Genomic DNA, 13,280 nt, shown 5'->3' with positions numbered 1-13,280 from the left:
GTGCCATAAGGTAAACACATTTACATCAAAAAGAAGGTGGTGGGGGCCACGTAATGACAAGAATGGCAGAGTTTAAGCTAATAAGTCCTGTTGTACATACTGTATTTTATAGACATAACAAATACAATACACACATTAACACAGAATGTCCTAGTGTGCAGGCACATTCACTCTTCTTTTCTCATGGAAGGAAAACCACTCTCCTCCCATGTTTCTGTAACATTTTAAAAGCCAATTGTATCTGGTTGACCTTAACCCGCTTGACTAAGCACCAAAAGGCTACAAGAGGTCACGTGTGTTTTTCAAAATAAATGAAGAGATGACTGAATGAACGGCCATTACAAAGTTTTACATGCCTCTGGAATCATTACAACGGTTACAGGAAAGTAGATTTTGGCTTTCAGGCAAATCTGTTGTTTTGTGTACTTTAAATGCACCAGATTTCTTTGGAAAAACAAAGGATAGAAACAGGCTACACATCATGTGGGGCAGTGAGGTTTTTTTTTTTTTTTTTTAACCAAGACAAAGAGCTGCAATTGGAAATTAATTCAAACTAAACCTTTTGGGTAAAATGAAGGAATGATCCATGCCCTCCATGTCACTTTAGAAACAGCTGTGGTCTTGAAAATATTACTTTAATAGAAAGTGAACGACAGAAAATTTTAAGTATATTTATATATAAAAATACATGAGAATACAAAAAAGTAGCAAAACAACGGGGATATAGGCTAAAAACAGAATGAATTCATTGATACCTTCAATTTCTCCTGGTGTGACGTTTAATGCTTCACCTTGGAGAGCCCCGGGACTCCCAGTGTCGAGTCAAAAAGAAAAAAAAAAAAAGCTTTTAATAACGGCTGATATTCTCTGGTCCCTGCCCAGTGCACCTTGCAAAGCCTGGCCTACATCTCATTAGCTTCCATACCAGGCTGTCCAATGTAAATCAACTAAACCAAGGACATGTAGAGTGCCATATAATGACAAAGAAATAAACTACATCCAGATAAAGTTTGCAGTTTGTTTGGGGGTTTTTGGAATTACTTTTTTTATTAACTAACATTCCTACTTGTCCATTAAGAAGTATGTCTTATAACGACACACATCGAGAGTTACAAAAAGGGCCTTTCTGGCAAAGTCAATTCAAATTTCATAAACACATTGTGGCGTTTCCTTCAGAGGAGAACGACCACCAAGGCCATCATTTCTTCACCAAGCCACCTCCCCCTGACAAAAGATGGGGCCAAGTTTCCCAGAGAAAAGTAAACTCAGGTTCAGAACAATGGTTGGGGTGGGCTGGAACAAAAATCATTTTTAGCATTCAAGCTGGTGTTACTCATACAAGCAATCTTCAATACTGAGAAACTATTCACAGATATTTTTGGTATTTCCCCTACTTCCTGGACTAAAAACCAATATACATTTTATTTGTACCACAAATAGATCTAATATTAAGGATTTGGGGAAAAGCAATTTAACAAGGTGCATGACATAGATGGGTAACAAAGTGCCAAATTTTTTACTGAAAAGTCTGTATGTGTATGTGTATGTGTGTGTGTGTGTGTGTGTGCATTTGTTCTTTTGTTTGTGTGTGAAGTAAAAGAGGGATGTGGTACTGGGCCACAAATACTATGAAGAATGGTACAGAAAATTCATTCTGTGGGGGGGGGGGGGGGTCCATTTTTTTTCATGAAAGGATTCACAAGTTTAGAATTTAATGATCATGTAAGGGGCTGCGTTTTTTGGGGGGCGTTTCTTTAGCTGTTTAGGACATACTGGAGCAGCGTGCAGACGGGGAACCCATCTGGGTCAGAACCTTGTCCAGCCACTGCAGGGGACCATTCAAATGCAGCTCGATCCAGCAAGGAGTGCTTGTTACAGTCTGCCGCCTGGAAGACAAAACAGTACATGCAGGGGTTAAAGCAAGAAAAAAATTTGTGCGTGCAATGTGGAGCACGGAAGATTTATGTGCCTGAAATCTGAAATCTTGTCTGAACGGGGGGGGGGGCTTGGTGTTGCGGTCACAAAATGAAGAAATAGAAATGTATGTGTTGCAAAGGAACGTGTTTATTATCAAAAGGAACAAAAAAATTATAGCTTTAGTAGTTACTTTTCAGATTAAACTTTTATAGCATAATGAGTTTATAGATAAAGACTAAACTTTCAGTGGTTACCAGACTTTTTGACTTATAGCTCCTACATCTCTTTTTTGCCTTGGTGCTATTTATTTTTAGAAGCTAAATCATTTAGGCTGTTTGCAAAATTGTATTGCGCTTGATGTGAATTAAACAGACAGTTACGTCGAAATTTCGCCTCTGGGCAAGCATGTCATCATTGAAATCGATCATATAATGTTGTGGTGGTGACTTTAAAACGTTTCTGTCTGGTTTCTGTTACCTTACCTTCAAAATTACCGCAATTACCGGAACCTCTCCCACTCCATCTGTGCTCTGTCTCTCAATGTGACATGATGTGAAAGCATGCACAGGCATCAGTGTTGATTGGCTATCACTTGTGACGTGTAACCAATCAGAAGGGGCTGTAGGTGGGACATTGTTACAAAGCTCAGTGCAGTGGGGACTGCAGGCAGGGAGGGAGAGGCTGTATCAGAGCCAAAGGAGCGAGTTTTAAAATACATTTATTTGATCGGTTATCAATGAAAAAATGTCTGATGCCGATTATGGTAAACAGTAGGCTGTGTTTCCTCGCACACTGTGCGCCTAAATCATTTTCCCGGTTCACACATATATATATTTTTAGGGGCAAATAGGAGTGAAATGCTCGCACTGCAGAGCACTTCTGCCCGTGCCGGACAGAAACTTCGCCACGCCGGAAATCCATCGCTGTGCCAGAGAACTTTAACCCCTGTACATGTTAATATGAGAGGCCTGTGCTGATGTAGCTTTTTCAGTCCTTTCAACTGTGACGTATGATGCTTCATGCTTCTTTTGAGGTTTTCAAATGAAGTTTTGAATGTCTGTCCTTAGATCAAATTTAGTAAGTCTTTTTTTTAATTAAATCGACTTTCTTTAATAATGAAATGCGAATCATTGTGCTGTTATACTGTTGCTAGACCTTCCTGTTAATAAAGGCACGTGCCTCTCTTTGTGTTTGGCAAGAAGAAGAATAAACACTTTCTTGACCAAAGTGAAAATGTGGTTTCTGAAAGACTTAACGCCAACAAATATGGATTGAAGCAGAACATTTCATTAGATTGAAACATTGTCTGAATTACATGAGTCAGAAACAATCCCGAATCACATTTTTCCAATAGTATATACTAATGATAGTTGTGTAGCCAGACATGCCCAAAAATAGAAAGAAAAAAAAAAAACAGCTAGACTTGTGTCAAGTCTTCAGTCCAAGAGCATAATGTATAACCCTTCTGTTTAGGTTGAGTTTGTAACGCACCTAACAAATAATCCCACTAATATCAGGGCTTTTTTGTAAAGCAGTAAATAAAGGTAGTAAAGGTGAATGGCCCATAAATGGGACAGGAAAAATCCCATCAACTTCATCTCAACCACACCAAACAAAAATTGAAACCTCACGTTGCTGGCTGGTTAACACGGTAGCTCTGATGACCTCACTTTTGTTAGACCAAGTAAACTGCTATGATAATGAACCAAACAAACTTGTAATAAAACAGACAGGAAAACTTATCATACAACAATATGAGCTCACTAATCAGGGTTGCTCAACATTTTTAGCTTCTGCAGTTTCACACTAAAAATGTCATTATGCACATTTTAGCAACTATCAGAAATAAAAGAGGGCTTTGTGTCCTCACTGAAGCCCCTGGCCAAGTGATGCTTACTATCATCTGTACTGTTGTGCGTACTTTTTTCATCCTATTACTTTTGTGAGCACAGGTGGTCTGTCGAGAACCAATCAAACATTACAAGAAAAAGAAAGCTGGACTGAGTAGCAACTGAAGATCAAACCATATTCAAATAAGTGAATCCTGTGGGGAAACATTTCTCATGCAACTAAAAATCTCCTAAAATTTAAGATATACCATGAATAAAAAATAAGACTCTTTAAGAAGTTGTATGACCTTCAAATTTAAAAATCTAATTTAGGCAACTGGGTAACTGGGTATGGCTACTGAAAGCTGTGCAATGGTTGATGCACTTCCTTTCTGCCATAAATGGAGCCTTCATTTTACCTGGAGATTGCAGTGGAATTGTATAGGGAGAGCAAGGCTTACAGCAACCAATATGAACGCAGATGGTGACATTATTCTGCAGCCATTACATCGTGCAATCAACATTTACTTCATAGTGGTAAGTTAAAGCAAAAACCTTGTCTATTTCCATTTCAGCTGAAAGTTTCAGATCAATGTTACACATCTTACGCTATGACAGAAAAACAATCTCCACTGGTAAAAACAGTTAAAATTAGAAACATGTTTTTCAAATGTTTGATATCATCTTAATTCAAACCTGTGTAGCCACCATGTAGGAATTAAGCTGTTCGTTATAATATTATTAGCAGTACTGACCTGTACTCGGCTCCCCAGCCTTTGACAAAGCTCATGCGGATGGTGCACATCCTGGTGAGCTGGTAGACAGCCTCAAAGCCCTGGTTGACTGACTGAGCCAGCAGGGCTGCAAATTCCTGGTTGTTGAAGATTTTTAGATTACAGCCTAAATGGAACAAAGACGTAAACAGGCCAGCAGTGAATGTGGGTTTTCACAGTGATTTGTAAGCCTTGACATGCAAAGTTGAAATCTGGCCTTTGGTTGGCAGTGGTCTGTCATTGTGTGTCTGTGGCAAATTACTGCCCAGAATTTTTGTGGTGTGTTTGGCACCATGGGCTCTAGTTGACCTCAACCAGTAGCGGTTAGGTCACATGGGCATATTTAATCAGAACCAGTGGGTGAAAACAGGAGCTCTGACTGGCTGTTCTTCCAAGCCAATAAATGATTGCACTTGTATATTATTGTTTTTATTTCCTTTTCACCTTCAAGCAAAACGTAACACTGCCTTTTTTAATCAGATACACAGTAAAGTAGCACTCCACGCACATGGTAACAGTTTAGACTGACTGTCAGAGTGTGACAGTGGTGGAGAACTAGATTGTACTGCAGAGGTGGTTTAAGGGGTTTCTATGGACACTGCATTAGATACGTTTTTTTTTACCATGACTCTGGGCCCCATCAGAATATTTTGTACCCGATATGAATCACACCTGACAACAGCTGCCATCCACCATGAAGGAGCATAGTGAAACATTTGCCAATAGCCAACAGCATGTGGATCTCTATATTAAAAATACATTTCTGGTGATTTATACCTTCAAAAATCTTAATTCTGGGTATATTATGCCTTCTTCAGCATCCATTTCACTTAAATGGCAAGAGCTCCATATATTTATGCCCTGAAGCTATCCACTCCGTCATTTTCTGTGTCCATCACTGACAATTTTTAACACATTTCCCCAAATGCTACACAAGTAACATCTTCAGCACCTTACCTGGAGGAATTTTACACACTGTTGCTGGATGCCAGCCATATCGCTGGTTGCAGTTTGGACTCTGGACAAAGATGGCGCTATCACTCAGGCACTCAGCAAATACCTCCCCTCCAATGTAGTAGAGTCTAACTCCTCTTCCTGTAAACACAGACATACAGAAGCTACAACACGAGATCTAACTTGAACAACTTGTGTCAATGTGTAAGAGTAGACGAGTGAAAGCTTAAACAAACTGTAAGAGACTGACAGCTTGTCTACAGATGATTAGTCGCTGCAAAGCTACCTGAAGCTTTGCCATACCTATGTGCCTCCGGGTCATCTCCACAGTGGCGTTCCTGTTGACATTAGACAGCAGGCCCAGGCAGAAACGCTCAGAATTTGATGGATCTGTAAATCCGTCCACTGTCAGCGAAGGCTGAGAGGCGTGGAACGTCTCCCCCACACGCTGGTTCAGCTCGTAATAGGCTATAGAGCACCAGAAGGCTGGCTCAGAGTAAGTCACCGGCTGCAAGTCTACAATAAAGGAACATGTCAGTAAGGTTTATACATATATGCTGATGAAAATACAGGCACTGCAAACATATGTGTATCTCACTAGGCGCCAAACGGCGATGTATTAAAACACAGGATGCTATAATGTTTTTTAGTCTTTGTATAGTTTCAGATGAGATTTGAATCTTACCCATGCTGTGATTGACAGGAGACAGAGTGCTGGGGGAGAGCTCTGCTGGAGAACCTGACAAAGGAAACAGTCAGACGTTAGTATGGATGGGTTCACAGGACACCAGAACACTGGTACCAGGTGGATCAGATCAAAGGCTTATGATGAAAGTGGTGGCTTGCAAAGGAATGCCATAATGATAGAGTAAACCTGATCAATTTGCATCAGAGTGATGAATAGAAGGTGTTTACTGTTACCATAAAAAAGCCTCATCTGTACATCTTACATCTTGCTTTGATAGAGGATTGTTGTACAGTTCAACTACAGTGTACTTGATTGCATTAAGACCTAAATGGACGATGTACTAAACAAATAATAGCTTGCTGCTGCTATTGTGGTTATCATCAGCAGCACATTGAAGATGCAAACGCACTCTGAGGTTGAGAATTTGGAGCAGGCCAGGAAAGACATGGTAAATACACCCCTCAGAATATTGTCCACTGTTGTGTTAATGACTGTTTATCACATATGCATCCTCAGCAGATTTATTCCATGAAAACATACATTTGAATTTGATCTGGCTGGGGAGGTGAGGAAGGAAAGGAGACCGAGCTGCTAGTCTAGGGTACCTGTGTCCATACTTTGATTCATCTGTTGATCGCTGGCCTCCCCATCCTCACTGATGTAGCCTGGTGGAGGTGTTTCTGTTATAATCATGAGGGGAGGGAAAGAAAAGCTGTCATGTTATCATCATTGAATGTGGCTGTTTAACCTACTGAAATCAAGGAAACGTTTTTCCTGGAGTGATGTAGATAGTAAAAGTAGAGGAAATTTACAGCTAAACCCAGAGTATAGAGGAAAAAAACACAACATATACAAACTAGATATCATGTCATACACTGCAAACTGGAATAACAGTACTTACACTTAAAACAATATCTATAACAACACCTTAAGATTTAGTTTAGCACATTATGTAACCTTTCGTACATTGGTCAAATATAATCCCTCCCATCCAGTGCACAGATGAACTCACCTGGTATATAGTTGTTTGGAGGTTCAATTCCTGCAGGAAAGTTTGTGTTCTCAGGTATGGAATGAGTGTAGTCATCCAGAGGTGGCAGCTCTGGCAGGATTTCTGAGTGTCTTGGCACAAGAACAGGAGGCAGCACTACGGTGTCGGGTAAAAGTGTCAGAGGAGATGAGTTAGCCTCTTATCAGTTAAATACTTTTCCAAAATAACTGTCAGTTTGTTTTGAACAATTTTAATGCAAATATATATATGTTAAAAGGGCTTAAAGGGCCAGTGTGTAAAATGGGTTGAAAACAGTGACATCAGTGGTCAAATTCTAGATTGCAGGGCTCATTTGCTCACCCCTCCCGTCGGGTAAATGACGGTGGCCTCGTAGGGACAAAAAGCCTTGCGCACGAGTTTTTCAGGAGTAGGTCTATCTAGCGACGAGGTGAATATTTATTTAGAAATCTAAACCATGTTACGATATTGTAATGAATCCCTCACGAGCAGGAGACCAGAGGAGCGTTTGGGAAAAAGGCCAGTTTATTTGAGCACTCCAAAAACTCTGGTAACACTCTAGGGGGTAAAAGACTCCGTCCCAAACTCTGACTCTTCTGGTGTAACAGACACACTTCATACACACATACTTGTTTACCATACGAAGTGGGGACCCCCTCTCCTCTCTGCTCCGCCAATCTCCAGCCTGCACACTGACTGACAGCGTAGCCGGTAAACAGAGTTCAGCTGTTTATTTAGCCTAGCAATATCTCCGGACTATAGTAGCTGCAATGGATGACTTTGAATGCGATTTTGAAGAGTTTCTTGTAGCGGACACAGACCCAGAGCCATACCTGTTTGAGCCGGAGCATACAGATGAGGAACTCCATGTGTTTGATGCTGAGCGGGCGAGAAGAGCGGTTGAATGCACAGAATGGGATTCGGTGCTACTGCTACCATCGTTGGGGAGATATATCATCAGGAGGAAAAGCGCCACAGAGAGTGCATCACAAGCAATGAAGTTGCGTCTTCTTTTCCTCGCAGATGACAGTTCAGGTTCATTCTCTCCTGTAAGTCTCCGGTAAGTGTGGTCCATTCGCAAACTTTATAACTAAAAAAACTCTTCACTACTCTCTATCGATGAACTACTAACACTCTCTGCTGTTTCCTCCTCCTTCTTCCTTCCTTCTGCTGTCTTTGTTGGTTCATTTATACACGCCAAACGCGTTCTCTGGCTGGCTGGATTGTCCACTCGGTCTGCCGTACGTACATGGCGGCGCAAGATGGCGACCTCTCTAAAGCAAGGCCCTTGCTATACATACATATATATATAAAAGCATAATTATAAGGCTACGAAAACCAAACAAATTTTATTTTATAGCGATTATACACTTGTATAAACATATTAATGGGCAGAATATTCAGATTCAGATTCAGATTGACAATAAACCATGCCAAATATTACACACTGGCCCTTTAAAGTGAAATCTTAAACTGATCAATGGCTTGCTAAGGCAGAATGAAGCAAGTTTCACTGCAGATTCTAACACAGTCCGCCCCTGAAACTCTTAAAGGAATAGTTTGACATTTTTGTGCCTGGGTCCAGACTTTGGAATCCACTCCCTCCACCGAGATCATTGATTTGTCTTGTATCATGACATGAAACGGTGATTTCTCAGTTTAAATTAAAAAAACAACAACAATTGAATGAGCACCACCGAGGGACTAACTGCGTTGTCAAATGTTGTCAAGCAATGCGCTGGAACCAAAGAAAAGTAATATAACACAGCGCTTAAAACAAGACTGACGCTGCTATCAATGCTGTTCTAAATCGAAATGTCTTCTCAATATCGCCCGACATTGTAGTTTGTTTTACTTTGCTCCGCTACACTCTTAAAACCATGGCAAAACAGGTACACTGACATGGCTCCGCATCAGTGTAGACATAAAATGACAATAGATTTAGGCTGATACATTGGTCTCAGGTGATTGGTTCAGGGAAGTCAGTTGGAGTGGTCAGGCTGGAGATGGAAACGGAGTGCAACAAGTTGACAATTCTGATATCTGGCAATGACATTTTGGATGACAAACTTATTTGCTTTCTTGCTGAGAGTTCGATGTGCAGATTAAAACCACATCCAAATCTGTTTATTAAATACTGTATAAGGGTAAAGCCAGCAGTCAGTTAGCTTAACATAAAGACTGTTAACAGGAAAACAGCTGACCTTGCTCTGTCAAAAGGTAGAAAATATATGCCTACCAACACCTATCAAGCTTTAGCTATACAAGCTATTTCTTGGCAGGCTCACGAAGGGTAGTCATTGCACCCCAAACAGAAACCCCAGATAGTGAGAGGCTAACTGTTTACCCGTTTCCAGTCTTTATGCTAAGCTAAGATACCAGGCTGCTCACATTAAGCATACAGATGTGAGAATGCTATTGATCTTCTCAGTTAACTCCTAGCAAGATATCCCAAAATGTGAAATTATTCCTTTCAGTAAACAAAAAAATGGAACGATTAATCAGATAAAAAGCTATGCATCATAGACTGGCCCATTTTCAGATCTCTAAGGCCATCTTAGAATAAAATCATCACTTTGGTTACTGGGAAATTCAACAAAATCATAATGACAAAGATGTTTTAAAATATTGCTGCTCAGCATTCGGTTTAGCAATACAAGTCTCAGTGGGAGCCAACAGATTTAAACAACCATGCAACAATAACGCAGAGAGATACAAAGAGATGTGCACATTTAGGTAACATTGGACCGAGTCATCTCACCTGGGGTCTCCACCCTCTGGTAGTGGTAGGGGTTGATGCAGACTTCATCCTTCTTTAGGTGGAAGGCATACTCACAGGCCTCAATGGCGCGCAACTCGTGGTGGCTGTGGAGGTCTGGCCATCGCCACAAGCGACAGTAGATAACATGGGGAAGCCCCTTCCTGTGGGAGACCTGCAGGCGGCCATCCAGGGATCTGATTGAACAGCAAACAGGAGATGGTGGTGAGATGGGCAGAAGGCACACAGGGAAGAGGGGGTGAAACATAATAATATGGCCAGGTAGGGGAGGGAAATGGAAATGGATTGGATTGAGTGGAGACGAGAATGAGAAACAAAGATGTTCTCAATGTCCGTCACCTCAAACATTGTAATGACAACTCTCCCACATCAAAGTTGTATGCAACACCATACAATAGTTGAGGATAGTCACCTGGTTTGGTCAGGGTAGCTGTAAAGGCCTGATGTATCCCACTGTTCTATCGTATTTGGTGTACTCAGTCCCCATATTTCAGAGCAATTGCTGTGCACAGAGAAAACAACAAAACAAAAACAAAAAACAAATGATAAACATGGGACATGGCTCATTCAGAAGTATCAGTATGGGTAACGTGAACACTAAAAGGCCTCTTTTATTAGAGTCGTATGGCAAAATAAAAACATCAAATTCATTTTGTGGAAATAAAAGATGGGACCTTCAAATAAGAGAAGCCTTTTTGACAGAATTAAGGAAAAAAACATAACATGGAATCTGCTAACACACACAATGAGTGAGACAGAGAGCATTCTTCAACAGTGGCATTGCATCAAACACTTTTTCACTACAGTCGTTTATGTCAGAACTTATCTGGAGACATTCAAACTAACACTGAAGACACACAATGACACAAAAGAGAGGGAAAGGGAGGAGGCAACCTTGGGGGAAAAATATCCATTTTCAGACATTCTCAAAACATTCACAAGAAAATGGACAAAACATAAGAAATTAAAGAACTTGAAATGAAGACAAATGAGAGTTGTTGCTTCTGAATAACAGGACAATAACAAATTCTGCATGTTAAATGCTACAAATACACAACAAAATGTACTACACTCAATTACTTTGGTGGGATCTCAACTACTATTCAAAATTACAATCGTCTGATTCATGACAGGGCAGGAAACCAACTTTTGTCCACCAGCCACAGCTGCTTGTAGATCCAGTTATCAGATATTTGTTCCTGCAGGAAACTAGGTGTTTAGAGTATAATCAATCTAAATGTTGAATGGGTACCTGCCAATGTAGCAAGCAGGGTAAATGCTAAGCTCCCCAATCACAATTGAAACGCACCAACATAAGTATGGCTGGTGGCAATGCCCCAATCTGGCATTATTTTGAGTTTGTAACCCTCCCTCTCTTATGTAGATGTATCCTCTACATCTCCAGTCCTCTACAAGAAATTATTTCATTCAGATTGAGCCAGCCATTGTATCTCTACAAACATAACAGTGCGGCCTAGAACAATTCCCAGGCGATAACAACCACTCCGCTATCTATAGACATACAAATACCTGACGTGGTACTTGGCGGCACATCAGTGAGGAATGACTCTGTTAACACAGTGTTCCCACTGAACATGAGTCTGGGCCATCAAGGCTGGCTGGCTGATAAAGTAAAAATCGTCTCTCACCCTTTTAATGTCTCTCTCCCCGTGAGTGTAATACAAGTTATCTGACTGTACATGCAGTAGTAAACAAACAGTGATTTAATTAATTTTCAGCTCACCTTTTATGAGCAAGTCATGTTCTACTATTTTGCATCCCTAAATAAACTTTGTAGCATTGTCATCAGATTTACATTTGGTAATAATTGCAGGAAATTATTGAAACAGGATAAAGAAAGGAAAAGTGTAACATCACCACCTACAACCAGCCCAAGGTTTCATGGTTTTATATTGTAAAGATGTCTCAACTAAACACACTTGCAGAGACACTGGTAACTGTTACAGCTTTTTCTCTGACCCTAGTCTGAACAGCAATCAAGTGTTGGGCAGTATACCTGGGGATGGTGACACACTTGGTGTTGCAGTTCTGTGTGGTGATAGCTTTCTCCAGCTCATCTAGCTGGCCTGTCTTCTTTAGTTTCTTCACTAAGCTCTTCACAGCCTTCTCACACCATTTCTCCTCTTGCCCATTCTGTTCTCCACCGCCTGCTCCGCCCGGGCCGCTGGTCGACTTCTTCCAGCCCAACAGCCTCTTCACCACAGGAGGGGTGAATGGCAAGATGGAGGACATCTTAGCTGGGCAAGCCGGGAGTCTCCAGAGGACTCAACACAAGCTCTCACACACAGACTGAGGGGACCTGGAGCTACAGTTTGGGCCCTTGCTCTGATGGGGCCCCTCTAGTGACCAGTGAGTCACAGGGTGGAAGCCAGTGCTAGCAGGGTTTACTCAAAAGAGGTGGACACCTTGGGAGAGAGTCACACACAAAGTACATCATTACAAACAAAACATGGTATAGAAAAACAATCACGATTAGGCTCATCAAAACAATACAAGACATGATGCTCATAACTCAATGAAATTTTAACTATTAAATAAAACAGCCAGATTGTTTTGACAGCAGCATCTTTCACGTTAAATAAATGTGTAATAAATTTCACCGAATACTTAATAAAGTTGAGCATTTGGTGAGTTGAGCAGGCAGAGATGTCCACTTGACGTTAGCTTGTCACATACACTGCTCGACATCCAGACTAGCTAACATGCAAACTTATAAAGTTAACACACGGGGTGTGCCTCATACTGACGCATTATGCGTATAAATCCAAATACGACAGATACTAAAATACATACTGAATACCACAAATGAACGCTGCTAAATGAACATGAACAACGAGAGTGTTTTGTGAGAGGCCCCCCAGTGCTAACACCAACTGGCTTGGAAGGCCGGCTGCTAGCTACCTGGTAGGGGGGCCTGCTTTACTCAAATCACAACAATAAGTTCACTAGCATTAGCTTGCTGAGTGACGAGCAGCAAAATGCTGAAATGGTCTTAGCTAAAAATTAAAAACTATAGTTAACATAACTAGGAAGATCGGAGGGAATTCATGGAGAAGTCCCCATCTAGCTAGGTCAGCTAACGTTAGCTAGCTTAACCGAGCTAGCTGCCAGCTTGTTATCAAAAATCCTTTTGTTGTGATCCACAAAAAACCTCCTATGCGCAACAGTCAAGTCGCGGCACTTCGCTACCTAATGTCAGCTTGTCAAATAAACTCAGGCTATAATTAACCAAATGACACAAACTGTGGTTTCATGAATTCAAACACTCTTGTGTTTTATTTCAATGTAGCTATTGAATGTTTGTGACTTT

At 41.0% G+C, this 13,280-nt stretch overlaps 1 protein-coding gene across 2 annotated transcripts; it reads right to left on the bottom strand.

The window, feature by feature from the left end:
• Nucleotides 1-1,648: 1,648 nt before the first annotated feature.
• Nucleotides 1,649-12,339, bottom strand: LOC117252759 (mothers against decapentaplegic homolog 2). Of its 2 annotated transcripts, none has more exons than XM_033619890.2 (10): nt 11,967-12,339; nt 10,362-10,451; nt 9,932-10,125; nt 7,174-7,308; nt 6,767-6,841; nt 6,159-6,212; nt 5,777-5,989; nt 5,477-5,614; nt 4,502-4,646; nt 1,649-1,886 (listed from the first exon to the last, which is right to left on the bottom strand). In XM_033619890.2, the coding sequence occupies exons 1-10, from the start codon at nt 12,200-12,202 to the stop codon at nt 1,763-1,765; spliced, it is 1,404 nt and encodes a 467-aa protein (XP_033475781.1). In that variant the 5' UTR covers nt 12,203-12,339; the 3' UTR covers nt 1,649-1,762. The 2 variants fall into 2 exon arrangements, with proteins under 2 accessions (XP_033475781.1, XP_033475782.1); XM_033619891.2 differs by having other exon boundaries at nt 6,779-6,841.
• Nucleotides 12,340-13,280: the final 941 nt, after the last annotated feature.

This window comes from Epinephelus lanceolatus, chromosome 9 (genome assembly GCF_041903045.1).
Source record: "Epinephelus lanceolatus isolate andai-2023 chromosome 9, ASM4190304v1, whole genome shotgun sequence".
In the NCBI taxonomy this organism is placed as follows: Eukaryota; Metazoa; Chordata; class Actinopteri; order Perciformes; family Serranidae; genus Epinephelus; species Epinephelus lanceolatus.
This window is presented reverse-complemented; position numbering and strand designations above follow the sequence as displayed.